General features: G+C 33.4%; 1 protein-coding gene across 1 annotated transcript in view; it reads right to left on the reverse strand.

Moving 5' to 3' along the window:
* The window catches only part of asp (microtubule assembly factor abnormal spindle), a 101812-nt gene that overhangs the window by 50684 nt on the left and 27282 nt on the right, over nt 1–23846 (reverse strand). The window contains exons 6-8 of the mRNA XM_075382224.1: nt 20999–21151; nt 5890–6058; nt 2118–2446 (exon numbers count right to left, since the gene is read on the reverse strand). Of these exons, the coding sequence (XP_075238339.1) occupies nt 2118–2446; nt 5890–6058; nt 20999–21151 (651 nt within the window). The remainder of the gene's footprint in view (nt 1–2117; nt 2447–5889; nt 6059–20998; nt 21152–23846) is intronic.

The following is a 23846-nucleotide window of genomic DNA, read 5'->3' on the forward strand; positions in this document are numbered from 1 at the left end:
AGAACAATGCCCAACGTCAATCAGTGAATTGAGTTACATGGAGGATTTGCAGTTTGGTACATTGTTTTCACTCTCAAAGTTGATGTTGGCAAACAATTGAAACAAAGATTCTGAAGACTAAATTGGCAAGGAGAAAATTTAACATATGTTTGTGAATAAAACAATGTTATATAGTACCATTTACTATTTATTATAATGATTATTTGGTTCAAATAACATGCAATTTCTCTTAATTTTTCTTCAATCTTTTAATTTTTTTTAAATGTATTTATGTTATGTTAAAATTTATTAAGAAAAAAAAAATTATTATTAATCAATTAATTAAACATAATAGATATTTTTATAAAAATGTTATATTTAGCAAAAATATACAATCATAATATATTTCAATATATTGTTCAAAATAAATAAAGCAATTTGCCAGTGACAATTGATGCAAATTATATCACACAGTTCACTATGATGGATTCACCATGGTGATGTGCATGACACAGCACCATGTTAAATGTGTTAATCCCTATTCATCATTGACTATGAACCAATTATTGCCTGAGTAGTAAACTTTAACTATGCTATTTAGGTAGAGTGCAACCTAGACTTGAAATGTTTATACTAAATATTTATCATGCTCTGTTAAAATATTTTATTTTTTGATCAATAAAAAAAAATTCAATTTATCTTTATTTGATTTTTGTTTTAAATCTTTGACATGATTAATTACATATTCTTGTCAAAGTTGCAGCACTTTCCTTTACTGATACCTACATATTTATATGTATATTAAATGACATATTTAGTTGAGAATGTTTGACTGTTGTTTAAACAGAGACAACTTGAAGTATTATTCCTTTTAAAAAACTGCAGTTCACAGTCAGCCATGGGAAAAGGAAATTAAAGGTTTACATTTGATATCACATATTATTTCAACACTTCCATGTGTTTTTATTTTTACCATTAACATATATTACATCATTCTTTTTAATATGTATGTATTTATAAATAAGTTGACAGAATGTTCTGATTCAAACAAAAATCTTTTCCTTTACATTTATAAACCTCCTTATAATCAATATTTTTATACGTTTGTTATTATTTTGTAGCTATATTATTTGTTATAAAAAACACGTTGTTAATTTATATTTAAAATTATATCTATAACTTAGGCGGTAGTGTGATGAACTGCCGATAAGTAAATTAGAATATTTTTATTGTGAATAGTAGTTATAAACTCCTATAGAAAGTCATGGTGTATGCTATTCTGTAATCTCAACAAAACATGTCATTGAGTTTACTTCACGCAGATAAATTTAACTTCATTCTACTCATTGTATTTTGTATATTAATTTAATCTAAACCTAATCTAATCTGATTGTATTTGTGTGAATCTAATCTATCAGTTGTACGTCTGAAGAAATAAATGTCTGAAATAAAACAAATCATTATCAATCAGAACAGCTTCGTTTGTAACCATTCCATACAAACCATTTTGGATTGATCTTTTAATCTCCCAAACTGGTAGCAATTTTGGAATTGTTTTACTTTATTAAAACAATCCATTCAACTTTGAATTTCATTTGATTTCACCCAAAAACAATTGTCTCAACCATTTCCTGTCATCATACAAGTCTGTGCACAACTAATAAAGTTCTCAATACAAACCTCTTACAGAAATATTACTGGTAAAATTATTACTGTAAATGCAATTCAATTATCAGTGAATGCTGTGTCCTTTCGCTTACAAAATAATATATGCTACAGACTTGCAGTTAGAAGGCTACAACACAATCAGGTACAGTGTTTTATTGACTTCTCCTTAACTACCAGTTAACAGAATGGATGGTAAATAGATGTAACAAGATTATAGGCTAGATTGCTTGTGGTAACATTTTAATATAGCAGTAGTTGGTTTATTTTTAACAGCCAGTTGGAAGTCACTTTTGGAGTAGCTTTCACAGACTACTCTATATGACTCTACACTGAATAAAATACTTTTTTTATATGATCAAATATTCAAACTACCCCTGGCCAAGATTAGTTATTGTAATTATCAGTAAAACTATTTACACACTTCAAATACAAGAAATTTATTCAATCTGTTTAATAGAATATTTATTTACCTAGATCCCGATGCAAATCTTTGTCATGCCGAATAGCCACTAATCCTTTATCTACAGCTGTGTGCACTTTCCTTAACACAGTCGCCACATCATTTGAGAGTAAAATAGCAGTTCCTGCTCTCCGCATTGCCTTTAACCGATGCTGCTTCTCAGAATATGATGGTTGACTACGCTTAACGCAGGCTTTACTGAAGCTTAGAATTTGGTTTTTTGAGGGCATCATACTGACTGCATCCAGTTCAAGAGGAGGTGATAACATTGCATTCACCCATTTTAACAAGTCTTTTTCAGTATCATCAATAAATTTAGAATCCATAAAGATGATTAACCTAAAGAGAAAAATATCACTCTCAATTTTAATATTAATACAATTGGAAAAAAAACAAATTGTATTAAATATGCTTAATACAACATATTATGTTATTAACACAAATAAACTATGTTAATACATCTTTCAAATCTTCTCAGTATGGAAAATTGTTAACATTTGGAGAATGTGATCTACTACATACAACTAAAGCAAATGTAAATGATGATGTCTGCTTTAACATTTAATTTAATCTATTAACATGATCAATTGAACAAAGCTAAATACTGTACAAAAGGAGACTAAATTATTAACTAAAATAAAAATAGCACCACTAACTCTGCAGAGAAAAGTAGTGTTTAGGAAGGTGTATACTGTTTGAGGTTACACAAAAAATTACCTACCTACTAATTACGTAAAAGAATGAATTCTTCTTAACACATTGTATACAATGAATAAGTATAACTTGTCCGACCATACTTGCTCATTGAACATACAAGTATACATCATCCTTGTGTTTAAAATTCTATATCTTTCGTTAGGACAACTCCAGGTTGTCTTTCGTTGATCTCAGATGTTCAGAGTTTTATACAGAATTCGTATATCAAGTTGTTTTCGCAATCTATTGAATAATTTTTTAACCATTTCAGTTAAGTGGGATGATATATATTGGATAATAGCGATTGAGAAAATTCTGATTCTGACAAATAAATTAAGGTTGTGTCTATTGTACATGTACAAATTAGTGAATTATGTTTTGGTAGTACTTCTGATGGGAAACTAGATGATGAGAATAGGGACCCGATGTATGAAGACTGGTTATTTATGATCATGATTTGTATTCATCAGATAATGATTATTATGACCACCAGCGTTCAAAAATAAAAAAAGTTGTTTTTGTAATTGAACCTTCGGCAAGTGATATTATTTCTAATGGCTCTACTTCTAGACCTACTAGTGTCACTGTTATACTCCTCTTAGTTTTAATTCTGAAATTCCTTACACTTCTACTGATAATTCTATTTGTACCAAATTAGGTCTAGGCCTACCTTCAACTTCATCAACTCCTATTATTGATAATGTTACACTTCAAAACACTGTAACAACTCTTATAATTTTTTTTTTAAATTATAAAATAGTTTCTAAGAAAATAATGTTCCTATCTACACCTAGTTCTCAAGTGTAAATAATCAGAAGTATGTGAAACAGTAGTATTCAGTGGAAGTAAAACTTTAGACTGGTTTTGTTCTGCATTTTACTAAAAAACTTTTTTATCAAGTGACATAACTTTTTAATCCAAAGTGATATCTAAATGAATTTATTATAATGAAAGGGTATGTTTTTGTGCTTCTAAAAATATGTTATATGCAATATAAATAACTTAAAATAAATATAATAATTACAAAAATACTAAGTGCTTGAAAAGGAAATTTCAAATGATAAACAAACTCTGGGAAGTCACATACATCTTTTTTTATGTAGAAGAAAAATCTGCGTGTGTTTTTCTTTCAGGTGATAAAACTCTTGTAAGGAAATTTTAGAATTATAAGTAGGAATTTTTTTTTAAACCTGTCTAAATTGCCCAGCTACCATAGACCACCACATATGCTGAAAAGTTCAGGGTGTTACAAAAAAAAAATACATCTAAGACAAAGTATGTAATATAACATAAAAAAGTAGTAATTTTTACAATGAATCTTAAAATCTGGATAAAATTCACTGAAATGAAACTAATTTATATAGAAAACTAAAATCTCTTAATATGAGAATTCAAAGTTGTTCTGCTAAGGCTGGATCTCTTTAGGTTTAGAATAAGGACAACCCAAAACTAAAATGAATCTACAGTTTCTGAAATCATTCAGTTAATTATATTAAATGCCAATGGAAACCTAACCATAGCTCTGGTATTAATCGATAATGACTATGTGGACACATGTAAGTCAATAAACCCAATACTAAAAATAATAAATCTGAAAATTTACTAGTTCCTACAACTGTCAACGTACACTCACGATTTCCAATAACGCATTTAAGCTTTCATAAGCTGCCTCCCTCATAGGGTCATTTAACTTAACACTTAGTTTCTAATTAAGTAAATTATCTGACTGAACCAATCCATTAGCAAAATTTGAAGAATGCAAAAGGCAACAAAAAAATAAAACAACTTATTTTTATTTAAAGAAAAATTAACTATAAAACTACACTGTCAAACATCACCCAAGAATATATAATTAAATAAATACTGTATTTATTTAGCTAAATAAAAAATAAATAAAAATTAATTTAAAAAATGTATGTTTTTACACATTAGTTTGACACACAAGAATGCCTGTTGTTCAAATATTAATTAAAAAAGAAATTACAAATTTCCACTGCTGTAAAAATGAAAAAAGTACTAAATTTCAGAACATAGGAGAGTAAACAAACTATAATTTATAAATGGTGAAAAATTGTATGGTAGCAAGTTAGTATCAACACCCCCTTATAAAAAAATTCCCCTGGTAGAATTATTTTATTTTGCATGTAAACACTGTGGTACATTTTCTACCATTTTTAGGGGTAAATTTATATTGTTTCCTGGCAAATCATAATGCATTCATAATTTATAATCAAATTCATAAATTGAATTACTGTCATCTTCACTAAAGTCGAGAATTCTGAATTAATTTTATTGTACTAAATTCTTAATACCACTTTCTTTTAATAATTCATCACACATTTTTAGAGAGAAAATAAAGATATAATACAATGCAAGCACAGAAACAACTCCATACATGAAAATGAAGTTAGTTCAGAGCTGTGTTTTGTTTCATGCTCACTCTTCAGTGTTAGATATGATGTCATAATATGTGACTTAATTCATAATATAATTTAATTCTTTGTCTAGCATGGTTTATTTATAGTTTACAAATTATGTTAACAAAGTTAAACAATAAAAAATGAGCTAACAAAATAAAATATAGGAGATTAAAATGCTAAGTGTAAATTCAAAAATGAAAAAAATCCTTAATTAAAATTAAATTTTTTTTCAAAAATGGTAGATGATAGAAAGAGTTCATATTTATTTTCATTATCAAAAAACAGATTAAATCATGTATCGCATGTTAGGAAATAAAAATTTTGTTTATCAGTGTAATCAATAAAATAATTATTTTATATTTTAAAAACTATTTTAACTAATAAACTTGGATATTTTTATAGTAATTCACTTAATAATAAATAATATTAATATTCCTTTACAGTAAGTGTATGAAATAACATGTCAAAGCTGCAGTAATTAATATTGCTATGGAGACCTGATGTACACAATTGTATCCATTAAATTATTTTGACAGCCAGTAGCGAAAAATAAATTTTTAGTATCTTAAAACTCATTTAAAAGTAATTAATTTGAAATTTACATCAAAAAATTTTTTTTACTAAATATTGTAAAAGTAGGATTGAAAGGGTTAAAGGTATACTTACTCTTTACTGAATGGATTTTTTGAAAGATCAACAATAATTTCAGTAAAATCGAATAATCTTTCACTAATAGAATTATCTTCAGCAAACTTATTTGACTTCAATGATTCTCTGGTATCATTCCTTTTCAAGTTCACAAGATCTAAACTTTTCTGGGCGATTCTGAAGTCAACTGTAACAAAAAAGTAATCTCAATATATAGTGTGCCTGTAAAAATAAAAGGGGTTTTAAATGGTTATATCTTCGAACAAAGCATTGTAGGGATAAACCATATGTTAAATGAAAGAGAAACACTCAAGTTTCTTACCTGTTCAGTAGATTTTGATACATGCTCCATTAGTTGCCCTGCAGATGTGAAAATGATATTCAGTCTCTTGCCATACATGACGGAGAACATCTGGCATGATAGAAGAAACAGTTTCAGTGATCCTGTTTTTTAAATGGTCCAGATTTCAATTTGAATGGAATACACCAGTGTTATTACATAATCCCAAATCCATGGAGGTAAGGTCTGGGGACCATGGGGGCCATGATATCGACTCTTCTCATCCAACCCTTCACTGAGGAAATGTTTCATTGAGAAAATCCTGCACAGTTGCAGAAAAATGTGGAGTAGCTCTGTCTAACTGGAATTCTCTGATATTTAGGACACTGCACTAACATATATCCAGGAAGATGTTCTCCATTATTGTTTTTTCAGCAAAAAAAAGGGGGCTAATAACTCTCGTCTCTTGGAGGTTCAGTACCTCGATATACAAACATTATGCTGTACTTTTCCAGAAACATTTATTGAAAAAATCGTCTTCTTGCTTTAACCTACCCAGAATGTCTACAGCAAAATCAAATTGTTTCACTTTGTCCTATGGATAAAGTGTGAACACAGTGAAACTATCTTTTTAACACATTGCCAACAGTTGTTTAAGAAATGCCTAACTGTCTAGAACACTTCTGCTCTGATTCTTCGGGCTATGCAACAAACTTGTTTGCACTATTCAGTAGACTGCCTGTTTCTTTGAGTTGTTTGTCCAATTGCCAAATAATATTTTCATGTGAGGCATCTTCATTGTACATTTTACGTTTTATCATAGCTTCATCGCATCTGTCTTAATAATGTTGTTTCATATGCATATATCTTGGTGGAACCTTTCTTTTTCCTGTTTAGCCTCCAGGAATTACCATTCAGGTATTACTTCAGAGGATGAATGAGAATGATATGTATGAGTGTAAATGAAGTGTAGTCTTGTACAGTCTCAGTTCGACCAGTCCTGAGATGTGTGGTTAATTGAAACCCAACCATCAAAGTACACCAGTATCCAAGACCTAATATTCAAATAAATCAGTGTAAAAATAACTACCTTTACTAGGATTTGAACGCTGGAACTTTCGACTTCCAAATCAGCTGATTTGGGAAGAGGCATTCACCACTACACCAAGCCGGTGGATTGGAACCTTTCTCTTTGTTCGTCGCTGAAGTCACCCAAGTTTAAAAGGAAAGGTCCAAATGATAATGTAAAAAATGGATTTTCAACAATATTCTGTAGCCTAAATTTCTGTAGTTCACCAAGAGTTCATTTATAAGCTGATCATGATCATTTTCAGCTTTTTTGTTTCCAAGAAAACCAATTACATCTTTGAATGACTTTCATGCTGCTAGTTCTTTAGGATTCAGTTAGCTGTCAAAAATATTTTCACTAATTAATTTTCTTATTTGTGGCCCAATGAATATTCCCTCTTTTAATTTGGCTTCACTTAATAGTGAAAAAACCTCAGCTAAATATTTAAGACAGTCTTCAACTTTACCTAATGGTTTTACAAAATTATTTTATCAGGCCAAGTTTTAGATGTTGAGGTGGTAAAATAATATAATCTGCTTCAACAAGGGCAATATTGACATCTTCCTTTCCTGGAGTAAACTGATTTCTTTTTGGACAGTCTTTAACTGCACAGTGTTTATGTGTAGCCAGACTATCCCACAAACATAAGAAACACATATTTTGTAAAGCCACTTTGGAGACCAAGGAGAAGCCCTATCACTTTCAGGTAAGAAACAATTCACCATGAATGTTCATCATATTCAATAGCTTTTAAAATTTTTGACAAACTTTCAAATGTTTCTTTCATTCCTACAGCATGAGCTACCGCACAGAAGGAACTTATTCGAGTTATGCAACAACACTGCCTTTAAGCTTCTTTTTGATATCATGAATAACATATTCAATATCCAGTACAGACATTAGCACCTAGCAGGAACTAATTAAACCAACTCTTCTAAAGTAGTTCAGTAAATTTTCATTTTGATTTCTATATACTGAAATTTTAGTAACATTATATAATAAATTCCTTTAAGACCTGAACCTAGGAGTTGTTCTGCATATTGTTTCAACAAATACAAGTCACGAATTAGGTCGCTCAGTTCTGCTTGTTTGATGAGGTGAGGTTCTATATTTGATTCTTCTGGAATGTAATTAATTTTTTTGAAGTTGAGGACTCATCGGCTGAGCCTCTTTCCAAGAAGTTGAAGCAAATGAAATCTGTAATCAACACTATGAACTACCAGTCTCATAGCTGAATGAATTGGATATGCAATACTGCTTTTATTGTTTGAATTGAAACCGGTACGACTTGTTAAGCAAAAATAGCAGTCTTCAAAATGGTTAGTAGGCTTTTGCCAAATCATAGGTATGCCAAAAGGCAAAGGCTCTTTTTCCTTTTAACCACCGGGTAAGTTTAATGTAGGACTTGATACATGCTACATGTGGAGCCCAGGATTTATCTCGGTCTCCCAAGGGACAATCAAAATAATGTTAGTAAGTATTTTTCAGCAAATTCGATACTGGTTTTTGTTAACTTTTCATGAATTTTCCGCAAATGTAACAAAAAAATATTGAGAATTTTTACAAGCCCAATTTTTATTCACTGTAAAATTCAAAATGATTTAATGAACAAAAGTAAACTGAAGTATTACAAAAATACTTAATTATAAAAATAATTAAGTTTTAATTTATAAATTTATTTAATTACTTAAAATACTTCAGAAAGTGGTTTCACAATGGAATGCAAATAACACACACACCTTAACAAATCTTGATGTTCAATAACACAATAGCAAAAGTTGTTCTGTCATAAAAATATTTCACTAAATTTAAGGCATCATTTAATAAAACAATGTGTATGATAAAACCACTACCACAACTAAAGAACACAGCACGTCATACAAAGATCTGAACTCATACTGAAAAAAATTTTATCATGTTGAATTACTTGTTACTTGATTAACTGACATATCTGGGCCTGATATGAAATGACATAACTCTATGGTATCAAATATAGGTCTACAACATGCAATACAATATAAATCAGATGTGGATAAGCAAACATACAGATGTATTAACTGATTTGTATTGTTTGTTCCAAGAATGATGGAATAAATAAATTTAAGGGGTTGTAACATAAGAATGTTATATGATGGGTTGTTTCGGAATGCATATTCAGATTCAGCATATAAATACTATATAGAACACCTACTCCCTTTTCAGTTCCAAATTTTATGTTGACCAGAGTTATCATTTAACATAAAAATGTTAATTCTACCAACCTCAATAATGGAGTGGTAGTGTCTCAGTCTTTCATAAGGAAAGTCCTGGGCTTAAATCCTAGTCAGACGTGCGATTTTTCAAATGTGAAAAATTTCTATTCCATATTTCCATGCCCAAGTTTTTAGTTTATGTAGTAAATTAATCATAAAAAATCTTACATGGACACCACATGACTTCCTTGTATGACTGTTAAATTACATACATTTTTTTAAAATGAAAAGTACATAAATTTTATTTCATTAATAACTTCTGATATTTTTTCATATATATATTTTTTTACTACTGAATTATTATTCATCGTAAAAATGTTTTTACAATCACAGGTTAATAATTGTTAATAAATCAATATATTTAAATTTAAAAAAGGAGATAAAGTTGGATTTAAACCGATATGCCTTCCCCTTGTAAGATCCAAATATTTCATTAATTAAAATTTTGTTTGGCTGTAACTCTGTAACCAATGAAAATAAGTACCACTTATGACATATCGTTGAAAAGGTCTCAATAAGGATTACTGCAGTTAAGGAAAAGTCCAAAATCCAAATTTTTCTGGACTTTTAGACTTTTTTGGTCCATTTGATTGGACCCTCATTCAGGAGCTCAGGCCCACTGCTCAATGGCGGCTCATACCCGGGAAGGAAAATCCCGCAGACTGCGCATCAAGAGGATTGTCAGCAGTTAACTCGTTCAGTTTACTCTTTTGTGGTCCGGCCCTTCTTGGCTCATTCAAGACTCATCTCATTGGCCTATGCTTGAGGTTACTCTTGATCCAGCTAAACCTCTCGAGGAGGTCTCAGGGATCTCTCTAGCATCCTCTAGGTCACCGCAAGATTGGGACTTATTAGACAGATATTCTTATCAGAGCTCTTTCGACTCTTGCGTATTACGGCAATCTGTTAACGCGCTCTTGCCCAGTTCCGGTGCCTTCCCGGCTCGTCTCTGCTCTCGTCAATAACGCCGGCTGACCTGGAGGCCGCTCAGCTCTTCTGGGTTCGCTCCATTCAAGCCATCCATTTCGCTGCTGAACTCAACCTTCTTGTTCAAGGCCATAAATTATCAAAATCGAACCCGCTCACCCGCGTTTGTTGATTGGAGTGGGATACTCAGAGTTGGTGGCCGTATCCAGCATGCACTCATCCGGGAAGACTCCAAGCATGCCATCATATTGCCTCATCACGCTCGATTCTCTCATCTGCTTATCCAGGATGCTCATCTTCAGACTCCCAATGGAGGAACCCATCTCACTTTAGCTCAACTTCGTCGTCGCTTCTGAATTCTTGGTGGCCGCACGCCGGTTCGCTCTTTCATCTCTAACTGTGTGTTCTGTGCTCGCTTCAGGGATCAGAGAGCTCAACATCTGATGGGTCAACTTCCTGTTTGCAGGGTGAATCCCCTCGTGCCTTTCTCTCCACAGGAGTTGACTATGCAGATCCAGTTTCTATTAAGGCTTGGAAAGGTCGCGGACATAAGTCCTTCAAGGGCTGTTTGGCCATTTTTGTGCGCATGGTCACCTGGAGCTAGTATGACTACTCCGCCGACGGGTTCATCTCGGCATTCCGGCGGTTCATCTCGCGTCGAGATTGCTGTCAGTCTTTATATTCTGATTGTGGAACCAACTTCGTTGGAGCGGATCAACAACTAAAACGGCTATTTTCTCGCGGGATACTGGAATATGCAGCTCTATCATCTGTGTTACTCAATGATGGCACTCAGTGGTCGTTCAATCCTCCTGGTGATCCCCATTTTGGAGGAAAGTGGGAAGCAGCCGTGAAATCAGTGAAGTTTCACCTTGATCGCACAGTCTGGTACGTTGTGCTCGCGTACGAGGAGCTCAGCACGCTTTTAACACAAATTGAGGCCGTACTCAACTCTCGGCCGCTCGAACCACTCTCAGAGGACCCGAACGATTTTCGTTCACACCAGGTCACTTTCTCATTGGGGAGGCTCCCATTACGATACCAGAACCTTCTCTGCATCAGCTTCCAATCTCTAGACTCACTCGATGGCAGCTCATTCAACAACGTCTACAGTCGTTCTGGAAGGCCTGGTCATCTAGTTATCTTCAGCAGCAGCAGTCCATCTCCAGGTGACATCTCAGTTGGCTCCTTGGTCCTGCTCACAGATGAGCGGTTTCCCCCTTCAAAATGGCCGCTTGCTCGTGTTCTTGCTTTTATTATTATGCAGTTCAGCACAGTCGTCATCAGTACACAACGTCTTTCTAACCAAATCGAAGTTTCGCATTTAATGGTTTGGAGAACACTAAAACAAAACAAGTTTTATCTTATGCTTTGCTTGTAGTTCAACTGGTGAAATACAAAGCAACAACTCTAAAAGTAACCTGATCTAACACCTTTAGATTTTTGTGTTTGAGGATGGATGAAAATATTGTATAAAAAACAAAAATACAATCTTGTAAGGAATTAATTGTTTGCATTATGGATGCAGCTTAACTTAAGGACAGCCCTGAAGAACTAAAAAGAGCAACAAAAGCATGCCAAGAAATATGTTGAAAGTGGTGGGGTCATTTTTGAACATTTGTTATAAACTGGTACGTATAATGCACTTTGCCCCCTAGTGTACTGTTTCTAAATAAAATTAAAATCTTTAAAACTTTTCTTTGTTTTTTCAACTTATAGCATTTTGTTCAGAATTAAATTCTCTACAAGATTTGTTTAAAATGTTATATGCTTATTACCTATTTTACAAAGTTATATACATCAAACATAAAAAACGGGGCTTATTCCCCTCCACCACCAAATTATTGGTTTTCACCCTAGATTTCTCAAAAACTACTAAAGATATGGTTTTGGGATCTATTTACTCAATTTTTCAGGTCAAAACCATAAGAATATAGAAATTCTGCCCCTTAATTAAGGTCCTAAAAATTTCAGTACAAAACCTCATTTCACCAAGGTAACTGAAATCAAAGTGAAATCTTTCACTAGCTCCAACTCACAAACAAGCATTTTAGGACATATGTTTACTTCAACTTTTTCCATTACTATATCACAAGTAGAGTAGTACTGTATAAACAGTATCTCTGAAAAGTTCCTGAACTAAATTAAATAAAAATACAGATTTATAGATAAACAAATTTACTTGCATCAGCCCTCTACATAGAAGCCTTCTCTAGTTATACCATTCTTTGCAGCACCGGAAGAACCTGTAAAAATGTTCTGGAGAAATTCCTTTGTGGGATTGCTCTCAACTGCTGATGCAAGCTCTTTGGATGGCCGGAATGTCGAAAAAGTGGCCTTTCATCTGCAACTTGAGTTTCAGGAACAGAAAATATTCTCCTGGAGCCAAGTCGGGTGAATTGGGTGGGTGGGATACGACAATGATTTAATTTGCGGTGTAAATAACATGTTAAAACTGTTGCCATGTGTGCTGGGGCAATTGTCATGCAATAAGAGTCCAAGTCCCCAGATCCAGGTACTTGAGCCGGATTTGATGAATGCAATGCATCAAGCTTTCATTACTTCCAAACAAACTTGAGGATTAATAGTCTGATTAGTTGGGATAAATTCATGATGCATCAGGTCCAGAACTCAACCAAGCAGCAGATTGATGCTTTGTTTGTGGATCATACATAAAGCCCCAGCTTTCATCCCCAGTTACAATTATTTGCAAAAAATTTGGGTCGTATCGGCAGTTTCAACCAAATCTTCAGCTCAAAAAAGACGCATCAGTTTTTGTTCTTCGGTCAAGAAGTGTGGAACGAAAAGAGAGCACACATTTCAGCAGTTCATTTTTTCCGTTAGAATTGTATGTACTGTGTCTTTACCGTTGTTTAGATTTTCTGTTATAGCCCCAAGGGTAAGATGATGTTCGAACAGGAGTGCATGCACGTTTGCAACATTTTCATCGTGAACAGTTGCTGACGGCCTCCCACTTCGTTTGTCATCATCCAACGATTATCTACCATTTTTAAACTGCTTCCACCACATGTATGTTGTAGTACAAGATGCGGCTTCATCACCGAAAGGAAAGCTTGCTGTATTATAAACTAAGTTTCCACAAAAGATTTTTGAACTCTAACAAAATTTTATCACGCTTCTCTGTTCCTTATCGTCAGCTTGCACAAGGTGATATGATCACAACGTACATGACCAAATATAACTCAAGACTTTTCCGAAAGATGGTGCTACTTGTATCGACTACAGAAATTTAGTTCGGGAACTTTTCAGACCTACTGTGTGTGTGTGAGTGTATATATAAAACATAACTGTAATTTAATTAAGTTTATTTTACTTTTTGATTGAATAGAATTAAATATAATAACAAGAAATATTTCACTTAAAAATATTATCTTTAATTATCTCTTGGTTTAACCAATCAACTATACAAACTTATAAATTAAATTCACTTATAAATCTCTACGCTTCCTCAGATGACAATGCACATACATAAACATATCATACAAAATTCTCTTACATACTAAGAAATTAACTGGTCTACCCATCCTAAATAACAATATTTTATTCCCATCCTTGTAATAGATCCCTCTACTCATACATGACTCATCTTATTTTTAGATAATTATATATATCTCTTTATACAACCTCATTGCTATTTCCTGTGTATTGAAAACTTTACAATACACATATTTTTTTTCAAAAATTACAAACATTATTTTCCTTAAAACTAAATTTACAATATAAATATGATTTTTTAAATTAACATATATGTTGCTTAATCCAGCTATGTGTGTTCTATTGTTGACAGTATTTGTATTTTTCTTGATGAATATCATTTCTAGAGTGGTCCTTTTTTATGTATTTTGTTTGTTGTCTAATACTTTGGTGCTGTTGATATCGAACAAGAGTTTATATTCTATTGTATGTTTTCTGAGCACTGTCACTTCCTTTTTTCTATATTTATGGGATTCTATTTTTTTATTTATTTTTTTTTTTGCTTGGCATTTCACCCACCACCACCCCATTCGGTCGCCCTAAAGTATAAGACTGACGTCTGTATCACAAACAGCTACTAAGCCTTGAAACAGTTTAGCGACCAGTGTCCTAACTAGCTCCTAGAGCTAACTTAAAAGCGTGAGCGGAAAAAGTGTGGTACCATACACCACTCACTTGCATGTCCCACCACCTACATGTCATATATCACTAAAATGGGTAGGCGCACCCCGTCAACTACTAAAACATATGACTACAAATAATTAAATTTATCTCGTCAAAGATAGCAATTTGCTGCCACGGCTAGGCCACTGAATGCCAGCAAGTACCTGGCCACCATTAAAGTGCTTCGAGCTTTAATCTGGCTGGTAGCCAGCAATATCTCTCAGTTAGCTTCCTACACAGAAGCATGGTAGGAGTCTTTTCCCTAGGCAAACTACTGATGTCAGTTGAACAAAGTAACTGCATCAAGGAACTCCCACACGGTCCAAACATTGACTCGCCGCTTGTGAGTGACCAATTTTCCCCTTGACCTCTGAGTTCTGGCCCCCCAAGAGTTGGGGAGTTGAGCATCATGTATTTGTTCGACTAAACTTCCCCATAGACGCACAGCTCATCAGCTGCTAGGTGGAACCAGAACAAATATTGGTTTAAATTTACTTGGTTGAAGAGCACTCAGGCTCCCATTGCCCTTAAAAACGATGGTGGGCATACCAGATCCTGTATAAATCTATACAAGGACCTTCCCTTAGTCGTGACGTGCCATTCTTGCTGCCATGCTTCCATCGCAAGGCTATAAGGCCTCCTCCGCAGGTGGGAGATGGGCAACTGTTTGAAATTTAGCACCGGTATATTGAGATCATTGTTTCGCTCCGCTACAGGCCCAGCTCGAAACCGCATCCCAAATACCTCAGCCTCCCTGCCTCTTCGTAATTTCCACATGGCCATCCAAACTTTCACTAGTAAATAAATTGAGAGAGCCTTTCTCAATACAGTGGTAACCTCGTAGGAGGTTGCTTTAAAAACACCAGTGCATACAATTACACTGGTTTGTTTTACCTCCGGGTCCGCAGTCAAGCAATTCAATCCACAGAGAATGAGATGAATGTTTTGTAGTGTGTGTGAAAAATGCCAAGCCTGACTGGGATTTGAACCCAGGACCTACAAGTGAAAGACCGAGACACTACCACTCGCGCTACGAAGGCCAGCATACAATTACACTTCAAGTGCACTTAGTGCACTGGGGACTTTTTAAATTTTGAATAAGTACTCGATTCCAACCTATGCGCCCAAACAGACACCGCATAAGAGGTCATACTTTCAAAGACACCTCGGTAGACCATGTACAAATGACGGCCCAGCAGCCCGTAATCCTTTCAAGCAATCCTCCTAAGCTTGTGCATCACAAAGACGGCATCCGCCGCTACTTGCCTAATGTGGTTGCTAAACAGCAGCTTCTCATCAGACAAAAAACACCTAGGTACTTATGAATTTGAATTGAGCTTTTTTTAAGGTACTGAGATGTTTGTCCAATGTACACAGTGTTACAATTTTTACACGGAATGCTTATACTACGTTGGCTTGTTGATTTTTTCTATCAGCGATTTTTAATTTAGAAGACATACTATTCAGATTGTTGTAATTTTGATGGGCTATTGCAAAATACTTTTGCAACAATTTTTTAATCTTTTCTGATAGATCTGCAACACATGGTAATGCAACATAATTCTCACTCTTTTTATTTTTATTAGGATGGTTGGCTAATATATTATTATAATGTTTATGAATTTTAAATATTTTATTTATGATATTTTCAGGATAATTATTATTTTTATTAATAGATATTACAAAGAGAGTAAATTTACAAACCCCAAAAATAGACTAGAATATAGAAACAATGAAAAATATCTATTATGTTTGTAATGTTTTTAATGTTCGAGAAAAATATGCGCATTGTAAATAGCAATCAGGTTATATAAAGAGATACATATAATTATCTAAAGATAACATGAGTCATGTATGAGTAGGGAGATCTATTACAACAAAGATGGGGATAAAATATTGTTATCTAGAATGGGTAGACCAGTTAATTTCTTAGTATGCAAGAGAATTTTATATGATGTGTGTATTGTCCCCTGAGGAAGCTTAGAGAATTCTAAGCGTTAATTCTGAAATGTAGTGAATTTAATTTATAAGTTTGTATAGTTGATTAACCCAAGAGATTAATAAAAATAATATTTTTAAGTAAAATATATCATGTTATATTATATATATAAAAAATACCTAAAAACAAAGGTTACTCTGATTGGAGGGGGACATCTCATGGTGACCTTGTTTCAATATTAACACAATTTTTTCAAATGGAATGATCTATTACCCAATGTAAAAAGGTTTTTCATTGGTGGAGTCAAAAAGTTCCAAGGTCATGTGTGACCACATATTCCAATGTAAATATTTTTGCTGTTTTTGTTGGTGGGGTCAAAAATAAGTCATTCCACTTGAAAAAATTGTGTTAACATTGAAATAAAGTCAAATTCAAGATCAAATCCAAGGTCACCATGAGGTGTCCCCCCTCCAGTCTGAGTAACTTTTGTGTAGGTCATTTTTTTGTATTGTGTGTATTTTACAAGCAATATATATATATATATATATATACATACATGCATATATACATACACACACACACACACACACACACACATTTGATTAATTCAAGATAGTCACCACTGGGATCTCAGAAACTTTAAATAAGTTTTATTGGAAACTTTAAATGGGGAACTTCCCTAGATTTTACCTACATTAAAAATACATTACTACCATTTTTTCGCCTTTTTCCCAATATGTTGGCCAACTTCATTATTTAAAATAGAAACTTCTGCTTTAATTGCATTTTTGGGTATAAAATATTATTTTAAGATATTTTTATTGTTAGCTAAATTTCTCTAAATGCAGCCATTAATGGAGCAAAGTGCTGACAATTGTAGATTAACAAAAATAATAAATACGACTTTAATGCTAAATAATTATAAACTGCTTTTTGGATGGTTGAAAAATTTCTTGAATTTAACAGTACTCATTGATGGTTACTGTGTTGACCTTTATTCATTATTGGAAAAAAGTAAAGATTAAAAGAATTTTACCTTGAACAATGTGGTTTCAGATTTATTTATTAGGAAGGAAGAATTGCAACAGAATTTTGCAGTGTCAATTATAACAGATTTTCAAAATGGCACCATAAATGAAAATGCAGGCATTTACTCTCCTGAAAATATCATGAATTTAAATCCTTAAATTTAAGTGCAAGCATCTTTAGAAAAAAAATTATTTTTCTGCTGACGATGATGTAAGAGTAGGTTTTTTGAGTTAATAAGTATGTATACATTATTCAAAACAAAATATGAAATAAGAGGAATTAGGTATATTTAGGCCTATAACTTTTATTACCCACATTAATTTGTTTTCCATTGGAAATGAAATACCATATTTAAATTTGTTACTAAAATACTATTAAAAGGTTACATTTTTCTGTTTTGAAAGAATTCAAAATCCAGTTTTGAAATTTGATGTTGGAAATACCTCAATTTCTTTCTAAACCTGAAAAAATACTGTATTTTTCTACAATATGTTTACAAAATATTTACTTCTATTTAATAAAATAAATGTATTTTGTTTTATTTTATTTTTTTTGGATGTGAAATAGTTATTTCTACAAATTTAAGTTTATAATTTTATTAATTATTCATGTGTGTAAAGCATTATTTGAAATTTATAAGACTGTTGAGTAAATATTAAAATAATAAATCCCAATAAAAATTATAATTAAGAACAAAACATCATTTTAACATGTTAACTCAGATGTGTACCAATTTGGTGTCAGCGTTTGGAACAGCAGTTGCTGTCCAGCGAGATTTCTGCCGTCAATTTAATATCCATCGTAATGCAAGTGTCCCTTCTCGTAACACAATATTGCGATGAGTAAACAACCTTCGAACAAGTGGTTCAATATTGAAAAAAAAACCACCGGGTACCCGACGAACTGCTAGCACTCTGGAGAACATCGAACGAGTAAGGGAAGCCATTGTCAGAAGCCCACGCCGCTCTATTCAGAGGATTCAGCAGCATTTCAAATGAGCACAAGTACGGTAAGACGAATTCTGCATACAGACCTGCATTTCCATCCTTACAAGATAGCCGACGTGCAGCAGTTAAACAAACAAGATTTCACAAAGCGATTACAATTTTGTCGACAAATGCTTACCATTTTTGAAGAAAATGAAAATTTGTTATTGTTAATGAGTGACGAAGCCCATTTTCATCTGAATGGCTTCGTCAACAAACAGAATTGCCAGTATTGGGCAGAAAGAAACCCACATCAGCTTCACGAGAGACCACTTCATAGCCCAAAGGTGACTGTCTGGTGTGCAATAGGAAAAGTTCGGTGTTATTGGACCGTATTTTTTTGAAGAAAATGATGCTGCCATAACTGTAACAGCTGATCGTTACATTGCGATGTTGAATACGTTTTTCATCCCTGAGTTACGAAACCGGGGAATCGATTTTCAAAATATGTTATTCCAGCAGGATGGAGCTACAGTGCACACAGCGAGGGCAACAATGGCTGTTCTCCGTAACTTGTTTCCGGGACGGTACGTTTCCAGATTCGGTGACATTCCTTGGCCCCCGACTTGAGTAGTTGTGATTTTTTTCTGTGGGGGTTTCTGAAATCGCGTGTGTACTGCAATAAACTGCGTACATTGGAGGACCTGCAGATCGCAATTCGTCATCACATCACCCAGATTGATGTAGACATGCTGCAAAGAATCGAGGCCAGTTACCGTGAAAGGCTACAACAATATATTGCCCAAAATGGACATCACTTGCCAGACATAATTTTTTGTTCATGAGTAAGTAACAAATCCTTTGATTTAACAAGTGTTTCATTACCAATAAAACTTTTTTAAAGTATATATTCAATTTTTTATGATTATTTTAAAAGCATCTGGTTCCCGTGAATGACCCTGTAGTATGTCACAATCAGTAGTAAACAATATTGTACTACACAGTAATGATTCTAATAAAAATAGACAGGCTGATGAAATTGATCTAAATGAAAGGTTGAAAAAATGTTTCAGGTGACTTGAAAGATTTACAGCAATGGTAGGCTTTAACCACAAACTCTTCGGAGAAAAGGGATGGCAATAATCCTTTTCATTTTTACAGCCTCTTTATTGGTAATGAAGTATTAGATATGATTGTGTGTGAAACAAATAAGTATGTGGAACAAGAAATAATTATCAATGAAACTGTAACTGATTATGCTCTTTTTTGCTAACTGGAAAACTACTTACAGCTTGCTTATGATCAAGCTGTAAGTAGTTACAGCTTGCTCATTTTCTCGAACATGTTTTGACTCATTTGAAGGCATTACACTTCTCAGATAATTTATTCTGTCGTCAAGCAGATAAGTTACACAAGGTAGCCCCTCCAGTCAATAAAATGAATGAAAAATTTCAATCCATCCTAACATCAGATGAAAAGGTTTGTATTGATAAAGTATGGTACCGTTCCAAGGAAGACTTTAAGCAAATATATATACCTAGTAGAATTTAAGCAAGACCTAGAAGAATTTAAGTAATATATATACCTGGTAAAAGAAATATGTATGACATAAAAGTTTTTAAGCTTTGTATTTCAGGAGGATATACACATAATTTGAAAATGTATAAAGGAAAGGAAGCTACAAGGTGAAACAGTTTCAAAACAGGTTGTGTCATGCATTTTATAGATCCGTTAATAAATCAGGGAAGGATTTTATGCACAGATAATTTTTACACATCTGTTGGCTTAGGTCACTATTTGAATGAACATTCAACCCATTTGATTGCTATGCTTTGGAAAAACAGAAAGCACAATCCCAAAGCTGTTAACACATTCCAATCTAAATAAAGGAGAAATGAGTTTTCATCAGAGTAATACCAGAGTGATTGTCGGGAAATGGAAAGTTGAAAAAGAGATATTATTCCTCACAACTGTTTCCAAGCCTGAGCTGATTGAGACATTAAGTAAAGGAGGACAGGTAAAAAAAGCCAACTGTAGTGCAATACAATAAAATTAAATCTTTCATTGACATTTCTAATCAGATGAGCTCATACTTAAGATGTATTAGAAAAAGTCTAAAATGGTACAGAAAAGTTGCAACAAACCTGCTATTAAACATTGCTGTAGTAAATGCTATGTGCACATATAATAAAACAGTTGAAGGTGAAAACATGAGTATCACAAAATTTCAAGAAGAATTAACACTTGCTAGGAATTAAGCAAGATTACAGGCTTCAGGAAAATCCAAATAACATAATAATTAAATACAAAGTGATACAAATCGATGCCATTTGTTTATAGTTACCTAACAGTGAAATCATATCACCCAGTTGCCAAAACGTATCCTTCATGTGAATTCTACTATATAATCTATATACAGTGGATAAAATATAAGAGATCAGTGCTCTCTACAGGGTTTAGTTTTTTGGACTATCTAGCTTCCTTATATTAATCTCATTCAGTCGAAAGTTTTTTTATAAATATTACTCTTAAAATTTTACACTATACCTGACTTATGGGAAGGTTTCCTGGCAGAAGCAATTATTCTTGGATCACTAATTTTTGATTCTCTATCTTTATGCTCTACGCCGTCAGCTGATGATGGCCTCAGTTGGGTAATTGTAGAGGTTTTGGTACTTCTATCCTTAGTTTGATGAAATACTACAACAATCATTGTAAAATAAAAAAATCACTTCTATAACACCAGTTTGTTTTAAAATAAGGATAATACAAAAATAATACATACACGGTTACAATATAAATGTATGAGGTGTGATCAAAAAATATGGTGAATAAATTTTTATTAAAAAAGTAATAAGGTTACACAGAATTCGATTTAATCTCCTTCAAAGTACTGTCCTTGGCTAGCAATGCACTTATCCCAACGTTGACTCCATGACTGGAGGCATTTCTGGAAGGCGTCTTTCGGAAGGGCTTTCAGCTGCTCGGTCGTGGCCCTCTCAATGTCAGCAATGGTGTCAAAACGTTTTCCTTTAACCACAGTTTTAATTTTTGGGAAGAGCCAAAAGTCGCATGGTGCTAAATCCGGTGAGTATGGCGGATGTGGACAGACAGGAACACTTTTTTCGACCAAAAACTCACGAATGAGAAGCGAGGTGTGACACAGCGCGTTGTCGTTGTGAAGAAGGAAGCCATTGGTCCATTTTTTGGTCGCTTTCTTCGTACGTTGTTTCGCAAACGTTGCAGTACACCCTTATAAAATTCAGAGTTTACAGTTGTTCCCCTTGGAACGAACTCTGATCGCACTATGCCCTCACTATCGAAAAAAAACAATGAGCATGGCCATGATGTTGAATTTTGACTGATGTGCCTTTTTAGGGCAAGGAGATGATTTTTAGGTTTTCCATTGGGAACTCTGCATTTTGGTCTCAGGGTCATAGCCATAGACCCAAATTTCATCTCCACTTACAATTTTGGGCATGAACTCCGGATCTGCATGAAGACAACCCTTCAACTCCGTGCAAATTGACACACGATTTTCCTTCTGTTCATCACTCAAAAGTCTGGGAACAAATTTTGCACTCACTCGTCTCATTTGCAATTCATTAGTTAAAATGCTTTGAACGGATTCGTACGAGATGTTAAGGTCTTCCGATAGCTCTCGAATAGTCATTCGCCTGTTTGAACAAATCATTGTTTCCACTTTTTGCATATTTTCAACTGTTTTTGAGGTTACTGGACGTCCCGCACGCTGCTCGTCTTTAACACACTCGTTTCCAGTTTTAAATCGGTCATACCACTTGTACACAGTCTTCAAAGTTACCACATTATCGCCGTACACTGATTCTAACATTTCGTGAACTTCTTTGGCACTCTTTTGAAACTTAAAACAAAACTTAATGTTAATGCGTTGTTCAAAATCCATGTTGCGCGACAGACACGATAAACACAACCTCACTCTAGCGGCTCTGGCAGCTGACTGGCAAGCTCGAACATGTTACAACTTGTCCTTGCCTGTCTCAGTTAATCACGCTATTGGACAAATTACAACATATGGATGTAGTGCCGGCAGTTGCCGCTTTAAAAATTCATTCACCGTATTTTTTGATCACACCTCGTACATATATGGTTATATTTAGTTAAAAAAAAAAACTTGCACAAAGATATTCAGTGATTATCATTAACAGAAAAAGCACAGTTCTTTGGACAGGCAAAGTTCCTTTAGAAACCATGTACTTGTTCTCATGTGGCTTTTATTCTTTGGAGAAAAAGTAATACTATTACCCCTACATATATCTAAGCTAGTAAACACAAATCATCAATCATTAATATCCTACTCTCATCTGAGTAGAAGTGCCTCGAACCAAGGGATTATTATCAGCAAGAGGTCCACCTGCTTAGAGGGGCCTAAACTCTGGAGGGAGTTGTTTGTCACATACTGCAGTTTTTCCCAGGATAAATCATACTTTCTCGTAAATTACCATTCATCACTTTTTTTTATTCTTTCTTCCTTATTTTTGGCTCTGTTGGTATAGGTCCATGATGAGATCCTATCAGGACCTAATCTTGATGTTATCTAGCAGATGCAGGTGGTAGTTTATGAACTAACCAGGAGGTTCTGCTGTCTGGCAGATAAACAATAGGCCTGTTGGCTGAAGTACCTATCAAGTAAAGTTGTCCTTTTTCTACATTTCCTATAAATTTCTTTTCTTCCTATGATGAAAGTACTATAAACTTTTTATTTAAAGGCATCCATAATAAGAATTCCTGAATTAATCTCAACAACTTTACAAAAATTTCCTCAGTTAAAAGTATATTATTTTGTAAACATGGCAGTTCAACAAACAAAAAGAATAATCTTTTGCATCTTCAATAGATTTCTTCCAAGAAATTAATAACTAAATCTAGATTTTTAATGTTGACATATAATAGATGATAATCATTGACATAATTTTTCTCACTAGACCAACTATATGGCCTTTTTATTATATTATGCAATTAAATTTACAAAATGTAGTTCCCGTTGGCCATTTCTTTTATTCTTTTAAAAAACTGAAAAATAATGAAGCATTAGACGTATGAGATGAATATCTCATACTTGGAGAAATAAAACCAGTGTTCTATTTCATTGAGCTACATCAAAGGTTTTAACAATGAATATGAAATCATTTAAATTTATTTTAATAATCAATGAGACAACCTAAAATGATATCTTTTGTATACTGTGAGCATGAACCTATTATTTTTTAACATTTTCATTCTTTACAGAAGTTGGTAGAATAATGACAATATTTTATTTTTATAATGAAAAATAAAGTTGATATTTCTTTACACATTTTTCTCTACATTGTCTGTTTAGATTAAATAATTCCAAAAAAAAGCATCCACAACTTTT

This window comes from Lycorma delicatula, chromosome 1 (genome assembly GCF_047948215.1).
Source record: "Lycorma delicatula isolate Av1 chromosome 1, ASM4794821v1, whole genome shotgun sequence".
NCBI lineage: Eukaryota > Metazoa > Arthropoda > Insecta > Hemiptera > Fulgoridae > Lycorma > Lycorma delicatula.